This window comes from Schistocerca cancellata, chromosome 1, assembly GCF_023864275.1.
Source record: "Schistocerca cancellata isolate TAMUIC-IGC-003103 chromosome 1, iqSchCanc2.1, whole genome shotgun sequence".
Lineage (NCBI taxonomy): Eukaryota > Metazoa > Arthropoda > Insecta > Orthoptera > Acrididae > Schistocerca > Schistocerca cancellata.
The window spans coordinates 941846483-941859348 of record NC_064626.1 but is presented as its reverse complement, the minus strand read 5'-3'; the positions used below and the strand labels follow the sequence as shown (position 1 = coordinate 941859348).

General features: G+C 38.5%; 1 protein-coding gene across 1 annotated transcript in view; it reads left to right on the top strand.

The window, feature by feature from the left end:
• Positions 1–12866, top strand: part of LOC126088125 (pre-piRNA 3'-exonuclease trimmer-like) — a 275789-nt gene that overhangs the window by 60463 nt on the left and 202460 nt on the right. Inside the window, exon 4 of the mRNA XM_049906233.1 lies at positions 9527–9734. Coding sequence (XP_049762190.1) covers positions 9527–9734 — 208 coding nt within the window. The remainder of the gene's footprint in view (positions 1–9526; positions 9735–12866) is intronic.

The following is a 12866-nucleotide window of genomic DNA, read 5'->3' as shown; positions in this document are numbered from 1 at the left end:
AATTACTGGGTGTCTCAACACTTTCCTTTCATTGCTTATGTCAGACCCCTCCTCCAACAAATAGTTAACAACCTCCCTTCTACCGAAACCTTCCGTTTTCAGAAATTACACAGATTTTTGCAGAATTTCTCTCATCACTTTTCTTCCTCATACTAACTAATCTGTCCACTAATGACAGCTCAAATTTTTTTCCAGTGTTTTACCGTTCTCCCCCCCCCCCCCCCCTCTCTCTCCCTATTTTGTCACAATTAATTCACTGATCCCCATTTTGGTCACAATTTTTGTACCTCTCCCTTATAACCTCACAAATGTCGTCAATTATAGATGCTAGTATTTCTTCTATGCTGGCAACCCTAATCTTCCATAATTTTGCCACTTCTGTGCTTTTTCCTCCCCCAGAACATGACTCGACTTCAACTTGTTTTGCTAAAAGACTTTCTGGCAATCAGGTTCTGTCACATTTTCCACTAATACATCACCTATTTTATCTGCAATACAGTGCTTATTTTGTTTATATCTGTTACAAAAATCCCCTAAACCTGTGTTAAATGTACAGATTTTTATGTAACTTGTTTTGTCTGTTGTTACTACCTTCTGCTCCTCACTTATAATCCCTGTTTGTTTTGTGCTAACACGTACAAAGGGTTTTGCTAGCGGGTTCAAATTACTGCTTCCCGTCTTTCACAGACGACATTTAGTTTAATGGATTCTGGGATTCTGTACCATTGCTTAAGTTTACACCCATTTACTGTCGCTTTGGCGCAGCATCATCCTCTTGCACTGGAGAATACGATTGATAATTGTGCACCTACTCTCCGTTACTTCGCCTGTCATTTTCTGGATAGCAGCACCTCTGCTCCTGCTATTTCCGTGGTACCCACCAATTCTGTTAACGCTTATATTCTGCCGTAGTTCTGCATTATTTGGTAGTCTGACATTACAATTTGCATGCTCTTCCTCATGCAACAACTTCTCAACTCTCTCCAAATAACTAATGAATTAAATTAATCTAGAGTATAGTACTGTTCAGTAGTGAAAACCCCCCCAAGCTCCTGCCTTTCCCAAGAATTTAGACATAATAAACCCTATTTTTTGTCCGTCTGATCACAAACTAGGTAGAACACCTTCAAGGCCATTCCAAAATTCTTTTGGTGTACATTTCCTGTTGGAGCAAAATGTAAAAACTGCCTGTTAGTGACATGATATTTCAGACGATTCTGCTACAAAACTACACCGACTGCTGTTCCATGTCTGAGGTTAGTTTTAACTTGGCATAATCTACCGCTATCCTCATCCTACTTATTTTCAACCTCTTCTACCTGGTTAGTTAGCTGAAGAACATTTTCTTCAAACACACCCACTCGGTCAAACAAACTTTTTACTTCATTCATACCTTTGGCATATTCAGAACTGATTTTACTGTCTTAAGGATTTGTGATCATTTACGCATGTAGGCCGCTATTTTGACCTCTACTTCCTGCACACTTTCTTTTATCAAATCTACCCTTTGTTTGTTTCCAGTAGCAAATTTTTTCAAGGCATCTGTTAATTCACTTTTTACAGTTTTAATGAATTATTGGCAATTATTCTCAACTTGAGAAATTTTGCCATCCATTTTTCTTTCTAACGTCTTCATATCATTTTTCCACATTTCTTTTAAAACAGCAATCTGCTTTTCGAGTTTATCAAGTTTACTAATTTTCTGAATAAAATTTTCACTCTGCAGCAGTGTGTGTGCTGACATGAAACTTCCTGGCAGATTAAAACTGTGTGCTGGACCAAGACTCGAACTTGGGACTGAGCAATCCAATCACGACTTGTGCCCCGTCCTCACAGCTTTACTTCTGCCAGTACCTTGTCTCCTACCTTCCAAACTTCACAGAAGCTCTTCTTTAGACAACATTCACCCATCGTTCACACTGCTGAAAGCATATATAAAACTGTACAAACATAAATAAACAGAACAATTCATAAAAACATTCTCTTGACCTGTTTCTTGAATGTCTCTGTGCACCACTGAACTCTGGTGATCAAAATTCTTTACTACATTATAGTTCTTTCCATTTAGTCCTGTCTGCTAGCAGAGAAAAATTAGAACTATGTACTCGACTGAACCCGCTTCAGACCATCACTGTGCATGCTTGAGTCATTCTCTCGATACAAAGGCTCTAGACAGGAGCTTTACCAAGACATAAATGTCCATGTCCAGCAAGTGCTACTGTGCTCTCCTCACAGCGCCTTGCCCCTATGTGTTACGTCACACACAAACTGCTCAGGTAATAGATTGAACTGCGGACAGTATATTTTTCCCATGATGTAAAATGTTTATAAGAGACACAACTATCTTTTGCCAGCGTGAGTGTCCTCAGCGGCACATAGTCATTCTCATGAATAACCCATGTTACACTACACGGCGATGTCTTTTTGCAAACTTTGCAGAACACCCATGTAGCAGGCAGTGTTGACAGTGTCCTTTAGGTACAAACTCTTTGTGAACCACACCCTTGGCTTTGAAGAGGACTATCAGGTATGTCTTCAATTTGGATTTGCTCATCATTGCCTTCTTCTACTTCAGGGACACTGGGATACGCCAGTCAGTACTCTTTGTGTCATCTCTGGGATGTATCAAAATGCTCACATTTCATCACCATTAATACATTGTTCAAATAACCTGGTTCAGTTTTCATATGTTCTTTCATTCACTTGCCATTATCAATCAGTTGGCCTTTTGCTCGTCCATCAACAGTTTGAGGATGAGGCTATTGAACACCTTTCACAGGTTCAGTTCTTCTATAACAATGTGATGCACAATAGGTTTAGGAATGTTCAGAGCCAACAGTCAATCTCTCATTTGACAATCAGCATTCAACAACCCATGCACATGAGTCACATTATTCTGTTGTCCTATCCAGCAAGGACCCAACATCATGCAGCAGTACACCAGAAAAGGATGGAAAAGTGTCTTGCATCTTGTAAGTGTTGTGCCAATAAAACACAGTCTTTGGTTCACCTTCTCTACAACATTTTCTGTGTGTTCTTTCCAATTCAAGTTGTTCGTAATTGTAATTCCTAGGTTTTCTTTGAATTTATGGTCTTTTGATATGATTGATTTATCATGTAATCAAAGTTTAACTGATTCCATTTAGCACTCATGTGGTGTTCCCACACTTTTTATTATTTAGGATCAGATGCCAATTTTCGCACCATACAGATATCTTTTCTAAATCTTTGTGAAGCTTGTTTTGATCTTCTGATGACTTTACAAGATGATAAACGACAGCATCATCTGCAATCAACCTAAGATGGCTGCTCAGATTGTCGCCTAAGTTGTTTATGTAGATGGAGAACAGCTGAGGGTCTATAACACTACCTTGGGGAATGCCTGAAATCCTTCTGGTTTACTCGAAGACTTTCTGGCAGTTACTATGAACTGTGACCTCGCTGACAGGAAATTACGAATCTAGTTGCATAACTGAGGTGATGTTCCATAAGCATGCAATTTCATTACAAGCTGCTTGCAAGGTATGGTATCAAAAGCCTTCTGAAAATCTAGAAATATGGAACCAATTTGAAATCCCTTTTTGATAGCACTCTGTACTTTTTGGGTAAAGAGCCAACTTGTTTTGCAAGAACAATGTTTTCTGAATCTGTGTTGACACTGTGACAGGAGACTATTCTCTTTGAGGTAATTCATGATGTTCGAATAGAGTATACGTTCCAAAATCATGCTGCATATCGATGTTAATGATAGGGCCCCGTAATTTAGTGGATTACTCATATTGCCTTTCTTGAATACTGGTGTGACCTGTGCAACCTTGCAGTCTTTGGGTATGGATCTTTTGTTGAGCGAATGGTTGTATATGATTGCTAAGTATGAAGCTACTGCTTCAGCATACTCTGAAATGAACACAGTTGATATACAGTCTGGATGGGAAGACTTGTATTTATTAAGTGATTTAAGTTGCTTCACTACTACAAAGGTATCAACTTCTGAGTTACTCATGTTGGCAGCTGTTCTTGATTCAAATTCTGGAATATTACTTCATCTTCTTTGGTGAAGGAATTTTGGACGGCTGTGTTGAGTAACTCTGCTTTGGCAGCACTGTCAGTGATAGTGTTTCCATTGCTGTTGTGCAGACAGGGCATTGATTGTGTCTTACCGCTAGCATACTTTACATACAACCAGAACAAAGGTATTAGGCAAGAGAGAGAGAGAGAGAGAGAGAGATTTTGCAGGTATGGGAACATTGTAGAATATTGAGGAGAAGCAGAAAAACAGGGTGGCCACAGGTTTTGGAAATCAGGGAAATTGCGGAATTTCAAACACGTTGGAAATTAGGGAAATTTGGAAAAAAAGAAAAGGAAAAACACTGGAAAAATCTTGTTTTGTTTCAGTAGATGAAATGAAATGGTTTGTTGACTGAGCTGTTATGCATCATCACTGGCTGGGTGCAGCTGAGTACATGCACCACGTCCCTACTCCTTCATTGTTAGTGCTTCCCTTCTTCCTACCACTCCCCTCAGCTTGCAGTCAATGTTGCCACCACTTCTTGCCAGTAGCCTAGGAGCTGCTGACGAGGGGCAGAGAGGCATGAGGATTGCTAAACAAACTACTCTTCATGCCTCCCTGCCTCTCATCAGATCTGATTCTCAGAGACTGTAGATTCAGTGGCCGGAGACGGCAGTCATGTCTGCATGAGCTGTGTCCAAGTCATTGTGTGAATGTGTGTGTGCTTTCGTTTTCTGACAAAAGCTATGGCTGAAAATTTAGTTTTGAGAGTGTGGTTCTAGAATGAGAATGAGATTCTGTTTTCTACCTGCCTTTGTGCAGCTCAGCAATCATCTTTATGGTAAGTTTCTAGCTGTCCTCATTATTATTGATTTTCAGAGTATTAGGACAAGTTATCTGTTGGATTGATTGATCACCATGGTCTCATTCCATCAACATGCTGTCTGTGGCTCATGAATGGCTGGCCACATGACTGGATTTCCACAATGGGCCAAAGTCAGAGGTTGTTTTTGCGGGTATCTGTAATGGGTCGGACCTGCTGATCTGGAGCCATTCGGTTCCCACTAGTGTGCAGACCCTGCCCGTTGGATCTAGTCTCACTGATCTACCGGTGGGTTGGATGTGTTTGTGTGTGGCATAATGCAGTGGATTTTCTTGGTTTATCTATGGACCCAGGACTGTGGTGCTCCTCAGCAGGCCAGAGGCCATGGGCGATGGATGTCAGTAATTGCAACTGTCTCACTGCAAATATGTTGTTCAGTGTGGCATTTTATTGACATTTTATTTATTGTAGTACATTTTGGCACTTCAAAAGTAGTTTTTATGTTCGAAAGTTTGGATGATAAGAAGAAGAAAATTTTGTCAGTCACTGGTAGTTTTACGGTCTGTATTATTATATTTCTCGAAAGAAAAATCACGCAATACCTGTAAAATAATACTTATAAGAAGTGACTAATAACCGACTATAATGAACATAGTAGAACCACATTTTATTGATGGTCACCTGCAGTGTTGGTTTACACAGTTCTTCCCTGCCTTATACTCTTCTTTCAAGAGGCCAGCTTTTTTCTGAGGTGATTTCTGAAATCAGTGAAGGTATTTTAAATCTGCCTTACAACTTCCAAGGAAATGTGTACTTTTGTTACCAAATGTGTTTTGTTTTATTGAAATAAAATAACACCAGTGGTCTTTATGAAACACACATATAATTTGGCTTGCTTTCTCCACCGAAAAACAGTTCATTACAGAAGATGTTGATGTTAGTACTTAAGATTTTTACTCACTTTAGTTAACACCATCTGCTTGCAAGTTTTTTTTTATATATATTTCCTTGTTTCCACTATTGTTTCGTGTACCATAACTGCAAAGACAGATTGTCAGCTTCGTCTTAACTTATCCCTGCGATCTCAAAAGTTGGTTAGGGAAAAATGCTAAAACTTTTCTGGAAATCAGGGAAATATCGGGGAATTGTACTTGGGGAAACTTGTTGCAACCCTGAAAAAGGAGCACATCTGGCAGAAGATGTGGGCGTTGCTTTATTGTTTGGCAGAAGATGTGGGCATTGCTTTATTGTTTGGCAGAGAGAAATGCACACACACTGTCTGAAGAGGAAGAAGAAGAAGAAGAAGAAGAAGAAGAAGAAAATGTTGACCATCCTGGAGGGCAGGAGGAAATCAATTCAGACTTCTCAGTTTGAGAGGGTATGTGATGTAATTTCAGTGAAAACAAAATTGATTCAAATTTACACAGAACTTGGCAGCACTAGCCCATTTATAAGTGTGATGCTGCACCCACTCTGGCCATGATACATGCACTGATTCTGTTGGGAAGGGCATCATAAAGTCATTGAATTCTCTTCTGAGGCAAACTGACCCTCAACTATTGTAACACATACTTATATGGATATGATGTCTGTTCTTTCAGACATGTAACAGGTCCTACACATCCTGGATTCTGGACTAGGACAGATTTGATGTCCATGATGGTCCCACACATTTTAACCAAAGACTCATATGGGGATCTTGGTTTCCACGAGATTACCTCAGCATCAAGCAGACAGATACACGTGCTGTGGTGGATGAGTATTGCCATGTTGAAAAATAGTATCACCATGATATAGTCACATGGAAGGTAACATGTGAGGATGCAGGAAGTCTGTGACATACCATTGTGTCATCAGGAGTTCCCTCAGTCACTACTAGCCTTGACCTAAAGTCACACACAATGGCTGGTGACACCATCATGCTAGGAGTAACACTGCTGTGGCTCTTCAAAACATTGGAAGAGTGGCACTTTCCTCTGGGTTGCTGCCGTACTTGCCAACTGTGGTCATGGTTGCTGCCATACTTGCCAACAGTGGTCATCTGTAGTAGTGCAGCACAGTGATTCATCACTGTTTTTCCCAGTCATGGCATCACTCCAAATGCAGCCAGCAGTCTATGCAAGGTACAGTAATTCCCTAGTCCAACTGCTACGAGTCTCTGAACAGATGTGGGAAGACACACAGTGTTGCAGGGAGTCCTGTACATGTTATTGAATGAGAGGTGCATATGTGAACGGGTTATGATTCGGTTGGTGCACAGTACAGTTGATACACCCTCATGGTCTTCAGGTGCGATCGACCAGCACCTTGTCGATGAGTATGACTCCTCTCACATTCCCATGGAAGCAGTGTACATGTTAATTTTTGGGTAAAAGTTATGAGTTGACAAAAGAAAGTACTTCAGTATTTTTCTTAAATGCAGCAGGGTATGGGATAGCTTATTCCAGAGGCAGACAGCTGCAATGGAGGAGTAGATTGTGATTATTATTTTTGTAATTTGTTGGGATGGGTAGGATACTAGGTCAATAAGACCATGTGATGTTGTTATGATGAAGTGATACTTATTAACTGGCAAAGTAAACTGAAGCCTGGCCATTGTGGTTGCACTTTCATTGTTACAACCAAGAAACTGGGTTGGGGGGGGGGGGGGGGGGCGGGAGGTAGTAACAGCATATATTCCAGTAGACTTAAAAGTGTGGCGGCATTGTTACGCGGTAAACAAATGAATGCTAACACCTTGCAAAGCAAAAAAATTAAATATTGACCAGCACTTTTGTTTAATGATATTTTTCTCACACTTCCATTGTGTCAGCATTTATTCACAGTGTAATGTGAATGAAGCCATGCTTTGTCAGGATAAACACAGACTGCTTGATTTCTGATGCTTCATATTTTTGTAAAAATCTAACGTGTATAATTTTCCAAACTGTGTCATTTACTTCACCCATTATAACTTGTTTGTGCTGGCTTCTTTTAAAGCCTGGCCCCATTGACGGAATAATTCTTCTCAGAGATTCATTGCAAGCATTGAATTTCTGTGTGACAAAAACTGCGAAGGTTTTCAGAGTCAGTATTTCTCTGTATTGTTTATGATCTTGCAAAAATTGATCCATAACAAGACATTTGTTAATATTGCCAGTGAGGTACTTATTGTGTACATTTTGCATCTTTTTCTTTGGGGTTATTACTTGAATCACATACAGCTTAGCATTGTATTCTTTCTTCCATAATTTGCCCCAACTTCATAATTTGATTGCACTTTTTGTTGCATTTTCTGGTTGGCACTTCTACTTAACTCTTTCCCATCCATTGTCATCAAACTTAAGAAAGTTAGCAACAAGCAATTGTGGTCCTCTGTGAATGCTCTTTCTATGATCGCTTTCCATGCTTGTACTACAAGGTAAAAACACGTACTACTTTGAACTGAAATGCAGCTGCAAAAGTGTTTTTAGTGTAAGGTAACACTATACCGTACTTCCAAATGGAACATGGCTATCTGGTAACATGGTCAAATTAGTTCCCACTATAGCCGGATCTGTGCCTTACTTTTCCACACAATACTTGATCTTTGAAGGGAGGTATTGGAATGCATACCCTTTGGGGAGCTAATGAATCAGACACAGCATGCCCAAATCACATAACTTGTCTGAACGTTTATCTTGACTGGGACAATGAACCACTGACATGATCAAATAGACAGATGTAGAAATCAATACTTCCACACCAATGTGTGTTGTGCACAATCATGCCTGCCTGTGGACAATAAGCTCACCTGTACCGCATTCTTATACCAGACACATGATCTCTCTTCCTCCCAGTTGTCACCCAGTCTTTCTCTTTTTCCCCACCTCCTTTTTCTCCTTACCCACATGAGATCCACTACCTAGTCACTTGGCACATTGTATCCATTCAGGTGTATGTGTGCCTCTGCATGTGTATGTATTTGTATGTGAAAGTTTTGACAGACAGCTGAGTGTACATGATAACGGCAGTAATAAGAAATACATATAGGATTTTAATTTCCTATTCATTTCATTCATTATTAGCATTGGGTAAGAAGTCAAAGGAAATGCCCGCAGTGTCACACTTGAGTAGTCATAGTTGGTGAAAGTATGGATGTGCTTTGATGTGAAGTAATTAGTAAAAAGATTGTAGTAATAGTGAATGTGGATTTTATATTTGGCTCAAAAGAGAAATTTAGAGGAATACAAAGAGATTTAAAAATGCCGAATTATTAAAAACATTCTGAAGATGATGTGGATCTATCATCATCAGATGAAATAAGTAGAAGAAAGAAAGGATAATTTATCAGAATTCAGCTTATGTACATTTAATGGAAGTTACAGTTGGACAACTGAGTGATATTGTATGATGGTCAAAACACTTTTCACATGTTCATGTTCAATTTCCCACCTGGCTCATTTAATTTAAGAGATTTAGGTTCTTCCCAAAATCACTTTAGGTGGGTGCTCACATGGTTATTTCAGTAAGGGTACAAAATGTTACTTAAAATTCTTTTCTTTACAATCTGAGCTCGGCTTATTTATCTAATCCCTATAATATTGGCAGTTGTACCATGTTCTATGAGCTAAAGAGGATGATGTTCAATGTGCATATTTTCTGTCTCCTTTCATAACTTTTACACTGTCTTGCTAAAAGTGTTTTCTGTAGTGAACAATATTTTTGCCCTGCAGATCATTGTTAAAAAGATCGCAACAGAGAAACATCGCTTAATGTCTAACAAAGAGAATAAGGAAAAATTAGATGAAGACTTAATCCACTATCTGCTTGGTTTCTCCCATATTTTCAAATTGTTAGTTGAACTGAAGAAACCAATTGTGGGACACAATTGCCTTTTAGACCTAATGCTTTTGTACCAGCAGTTCCATGATGTTTTGCCAGGTAAGAAATTCTTTTCATTTGCTGTGTAGTTTTGTAACCTTATATCTTAAATATTAAAACAAACAACTTATTTATTTTTGTAGGAAAAGTGGTTCTGACTTTCATGTAAACTACATGCTACTTTCACAGTTACAGTTACAGTAAAAACAAACAAAAAGGACAGTCCAGTGCAACTTATGTCCTCTCTGTGAACATAGTTTCTCCATGGACACATGAAAACTGCTCTGCAATTATCTTCTCCTCTGGCACATAACTTGTCAGTAGAAAAACCTTTAACTCCCTCATCCAAATCCCACATGTGGCCGTCTTGCTAAACTTTGACACTGATGATGAGTAGTCATTTCACTAGGGTCGCATAAACGTAACGCGTGTTGTCATATTTCTGGGCTCCTTATGGTTATTACCATGCCAATCAAATCTAGTAATGGAAAGTCCAGGATGGAGCAACAACAATGTGGAAAGGATAGATTGCTATTCACTGCATGGAGGAGGCATTGATTCACAGACAGGGTCAGTGAAGAAGACTGCTAGTAATATTTCAGGTTTCAGACAAAGTGCATGTTCAGAAGTAGAAAACTTGCACACATTCGCACAAGAACAACTCTCACATATGTGGCCACTGTCTCTGTGTGGTCACAATTCAAGCATACCTTTTCTTTGCTTTCGTGGTTACAGTCACTTGACCTAGGTACGCTGTCATCACAGTTGAAACTCTTTGTTTGGATCCTAAGCTGTGCTTATAGTGCTGTTGTTACCAAGTCTTCACCTTCTTTGTAATTGGAGGTTGAGAAATTTTCATTGCTGCAACTTTTTTTCAGTAATGACTTCACAGCTCTTTTGTTTCACAGCTCTTTGTTTTCAATTTCTCCTTAAAACCTCTTTCATTTCCAATGCCATAAAGCAAAAGCATTGTGACTGAATCTTCTTCTGTCCCACAGTCATACATTGGTACAAGAAGTCATTATCGGTATCATAATGGCTGGCAATTTCTTTCATTACAACAAAATATTCTTGAAGAGACTTTCTTTTCTTCTTTTGTAGGATGAGTAGTCTGTGGATCTCTGCAGCAGTTGTCTTCATGTTGAATTCTTCTTCTAATGTCTTTTTCAGTGCAGCCCATGATGTAAGACTGTTCTATCCTGCAATGAAAGCTCAGTCAGACCTTCAAGCAATATTTTTGTGGGGAAAAAAGGGAAAAATGCTGATGATTACAAACCATTGAAAATGGTGTTCCCTCGAAATCAGTGATCCACTTTTTATCAGGATGTCCATCATTGGTGCTGAACGACTTAAGAGCACCCTCAGCATCATTCACACTTATCCTGTGAACGTGGTGAGAATTGTTTCTCGTGTTTATCATCTGTTGCCGAATTTGAGTCTTTCATCTTCTTTTCCAGTAAACTCAATCTAATCACTACCTGTTTGGATTGAATCATCTCTTTCATCATCATCATCATCCACATCATCATCATCATAATCAGCAGCAACAGCAGCTTCTTCTTCTTCTTCTTCTTCTTCTTTTTCAGATTCTGTGCCATTAATTATCAATGCAAAGTTGTCAATTTTGGATAAATAACAATTTTCAGTAGTTACTTCATTTTTCATTCCACTATCTGTACACATTGTATTACAGGTTGCTCCCAATTCTGTGTCTGAAAATCTTCAATAAATGACATCTTAGTTTCAAGCCAAAAGAAATTCTCAAGTGTTTTTGATTTTTTTTTTCTTCTGTCATCTGGAACAGCTTCAAAAACAAACTCTTGTAAAGATTTACTGGCTTTAACTGATGCAGAAATGAAATTTTCATTTACTTTTCAATTTTCTTAACATTGCCATTTCTGTATAAGTTACAAATATTCTTCACCCTTCACAGTGTTCTGAAATTGCCAGAAATGAAACTATTGTAACCTCTCAAAAATCATCCGTAATCAAACCTTCCATTGCGCCTGCCAACTTTGTGTTCCATGTTACAACTTGTTTCATCTAATAGTTTTTGTTTCGCTGGAAAATACTCCTTTTCTCACAGTGTTCAAAAGTTATAAGCATTGTTTATTCTCCTAGCAGTAATCATTGAAATGTGGATTTCCGTCATAGATCCAAAATCCACACAATTACACTTTGCTATGCCATCACGAGCAAAACAGCACTGAGAAAAATTCATCAGAAACATTTAAATTATGTGTCCAAAACTATGTTGTCACTTGTATTGTTGATTGCGGAGGAGCACCCAAAATTTATAAGAAAAACTGTTCTGAATTTCTCTTAAACTATTTATTACTTCCACATTTATGGAGTCTAGTAATGAATGAAACAAAATAACAGTATAATGCAACACAGACCTTCTCTGAGAACACACAAAAATTAATCCACAGTATTAATCTTCTCTGGTAGATCACTTGTCTTGTCAGAAGAAAAACCTTTAAATCCTCCGTATGTATTCCACATTATTATTACTGTTGTTATAACTGCAACCTTAATAAATGGTGAAGACTATCTTGAGTAACGTTTGTGTTGTTTGGATAATATAACTAGATTTAACATTTAATTATAATTAGCTAGAGTGAATTTACTCCATAAAATTGTTTATGTTTGTGGAATCTGTGAAAGGATAATACATCAGCATATCATGTATTCCTGTGTTGTTGACGTATCCGCCTTTGGAAATATGGAAGTTGCATATAAAAACAGTGATTTTTCACAGAATAAGATTTTTCTAGAAAGAGATACGGGATGTTAGCAAAAAGCAACCAAAAAAAGACATGTAAAAATGAAGTACAAAAGCACTATGCTTTAGAAATACCTATAGGGAATTGAAAAATGGTTAAATATTGAACTGGGAGAAGAGGTTCTGCAAAAGATGCATGAATTTTGTTGGCTCAGTAGGCTGAAGGTGTAAGAAAGACATAGTAGCAAGGGTTGCTTAAAGCTGCAGGTTTTTGTAAAAATGAAGGAAGTGCTAACAACTAAAAATATAAATCTTGTTATTTTTGGAGCACAGCTTTGTATGGGTTTAAAACATGAACAAAGGGAAGATAACAATTAGAAGCCAGAATGAGATTTACACTCTGCAGCGGAGTGTGTACTGATATGAAACTTCGTGGCAGATTAAAACTGTGTGCCGGACTGACAAGG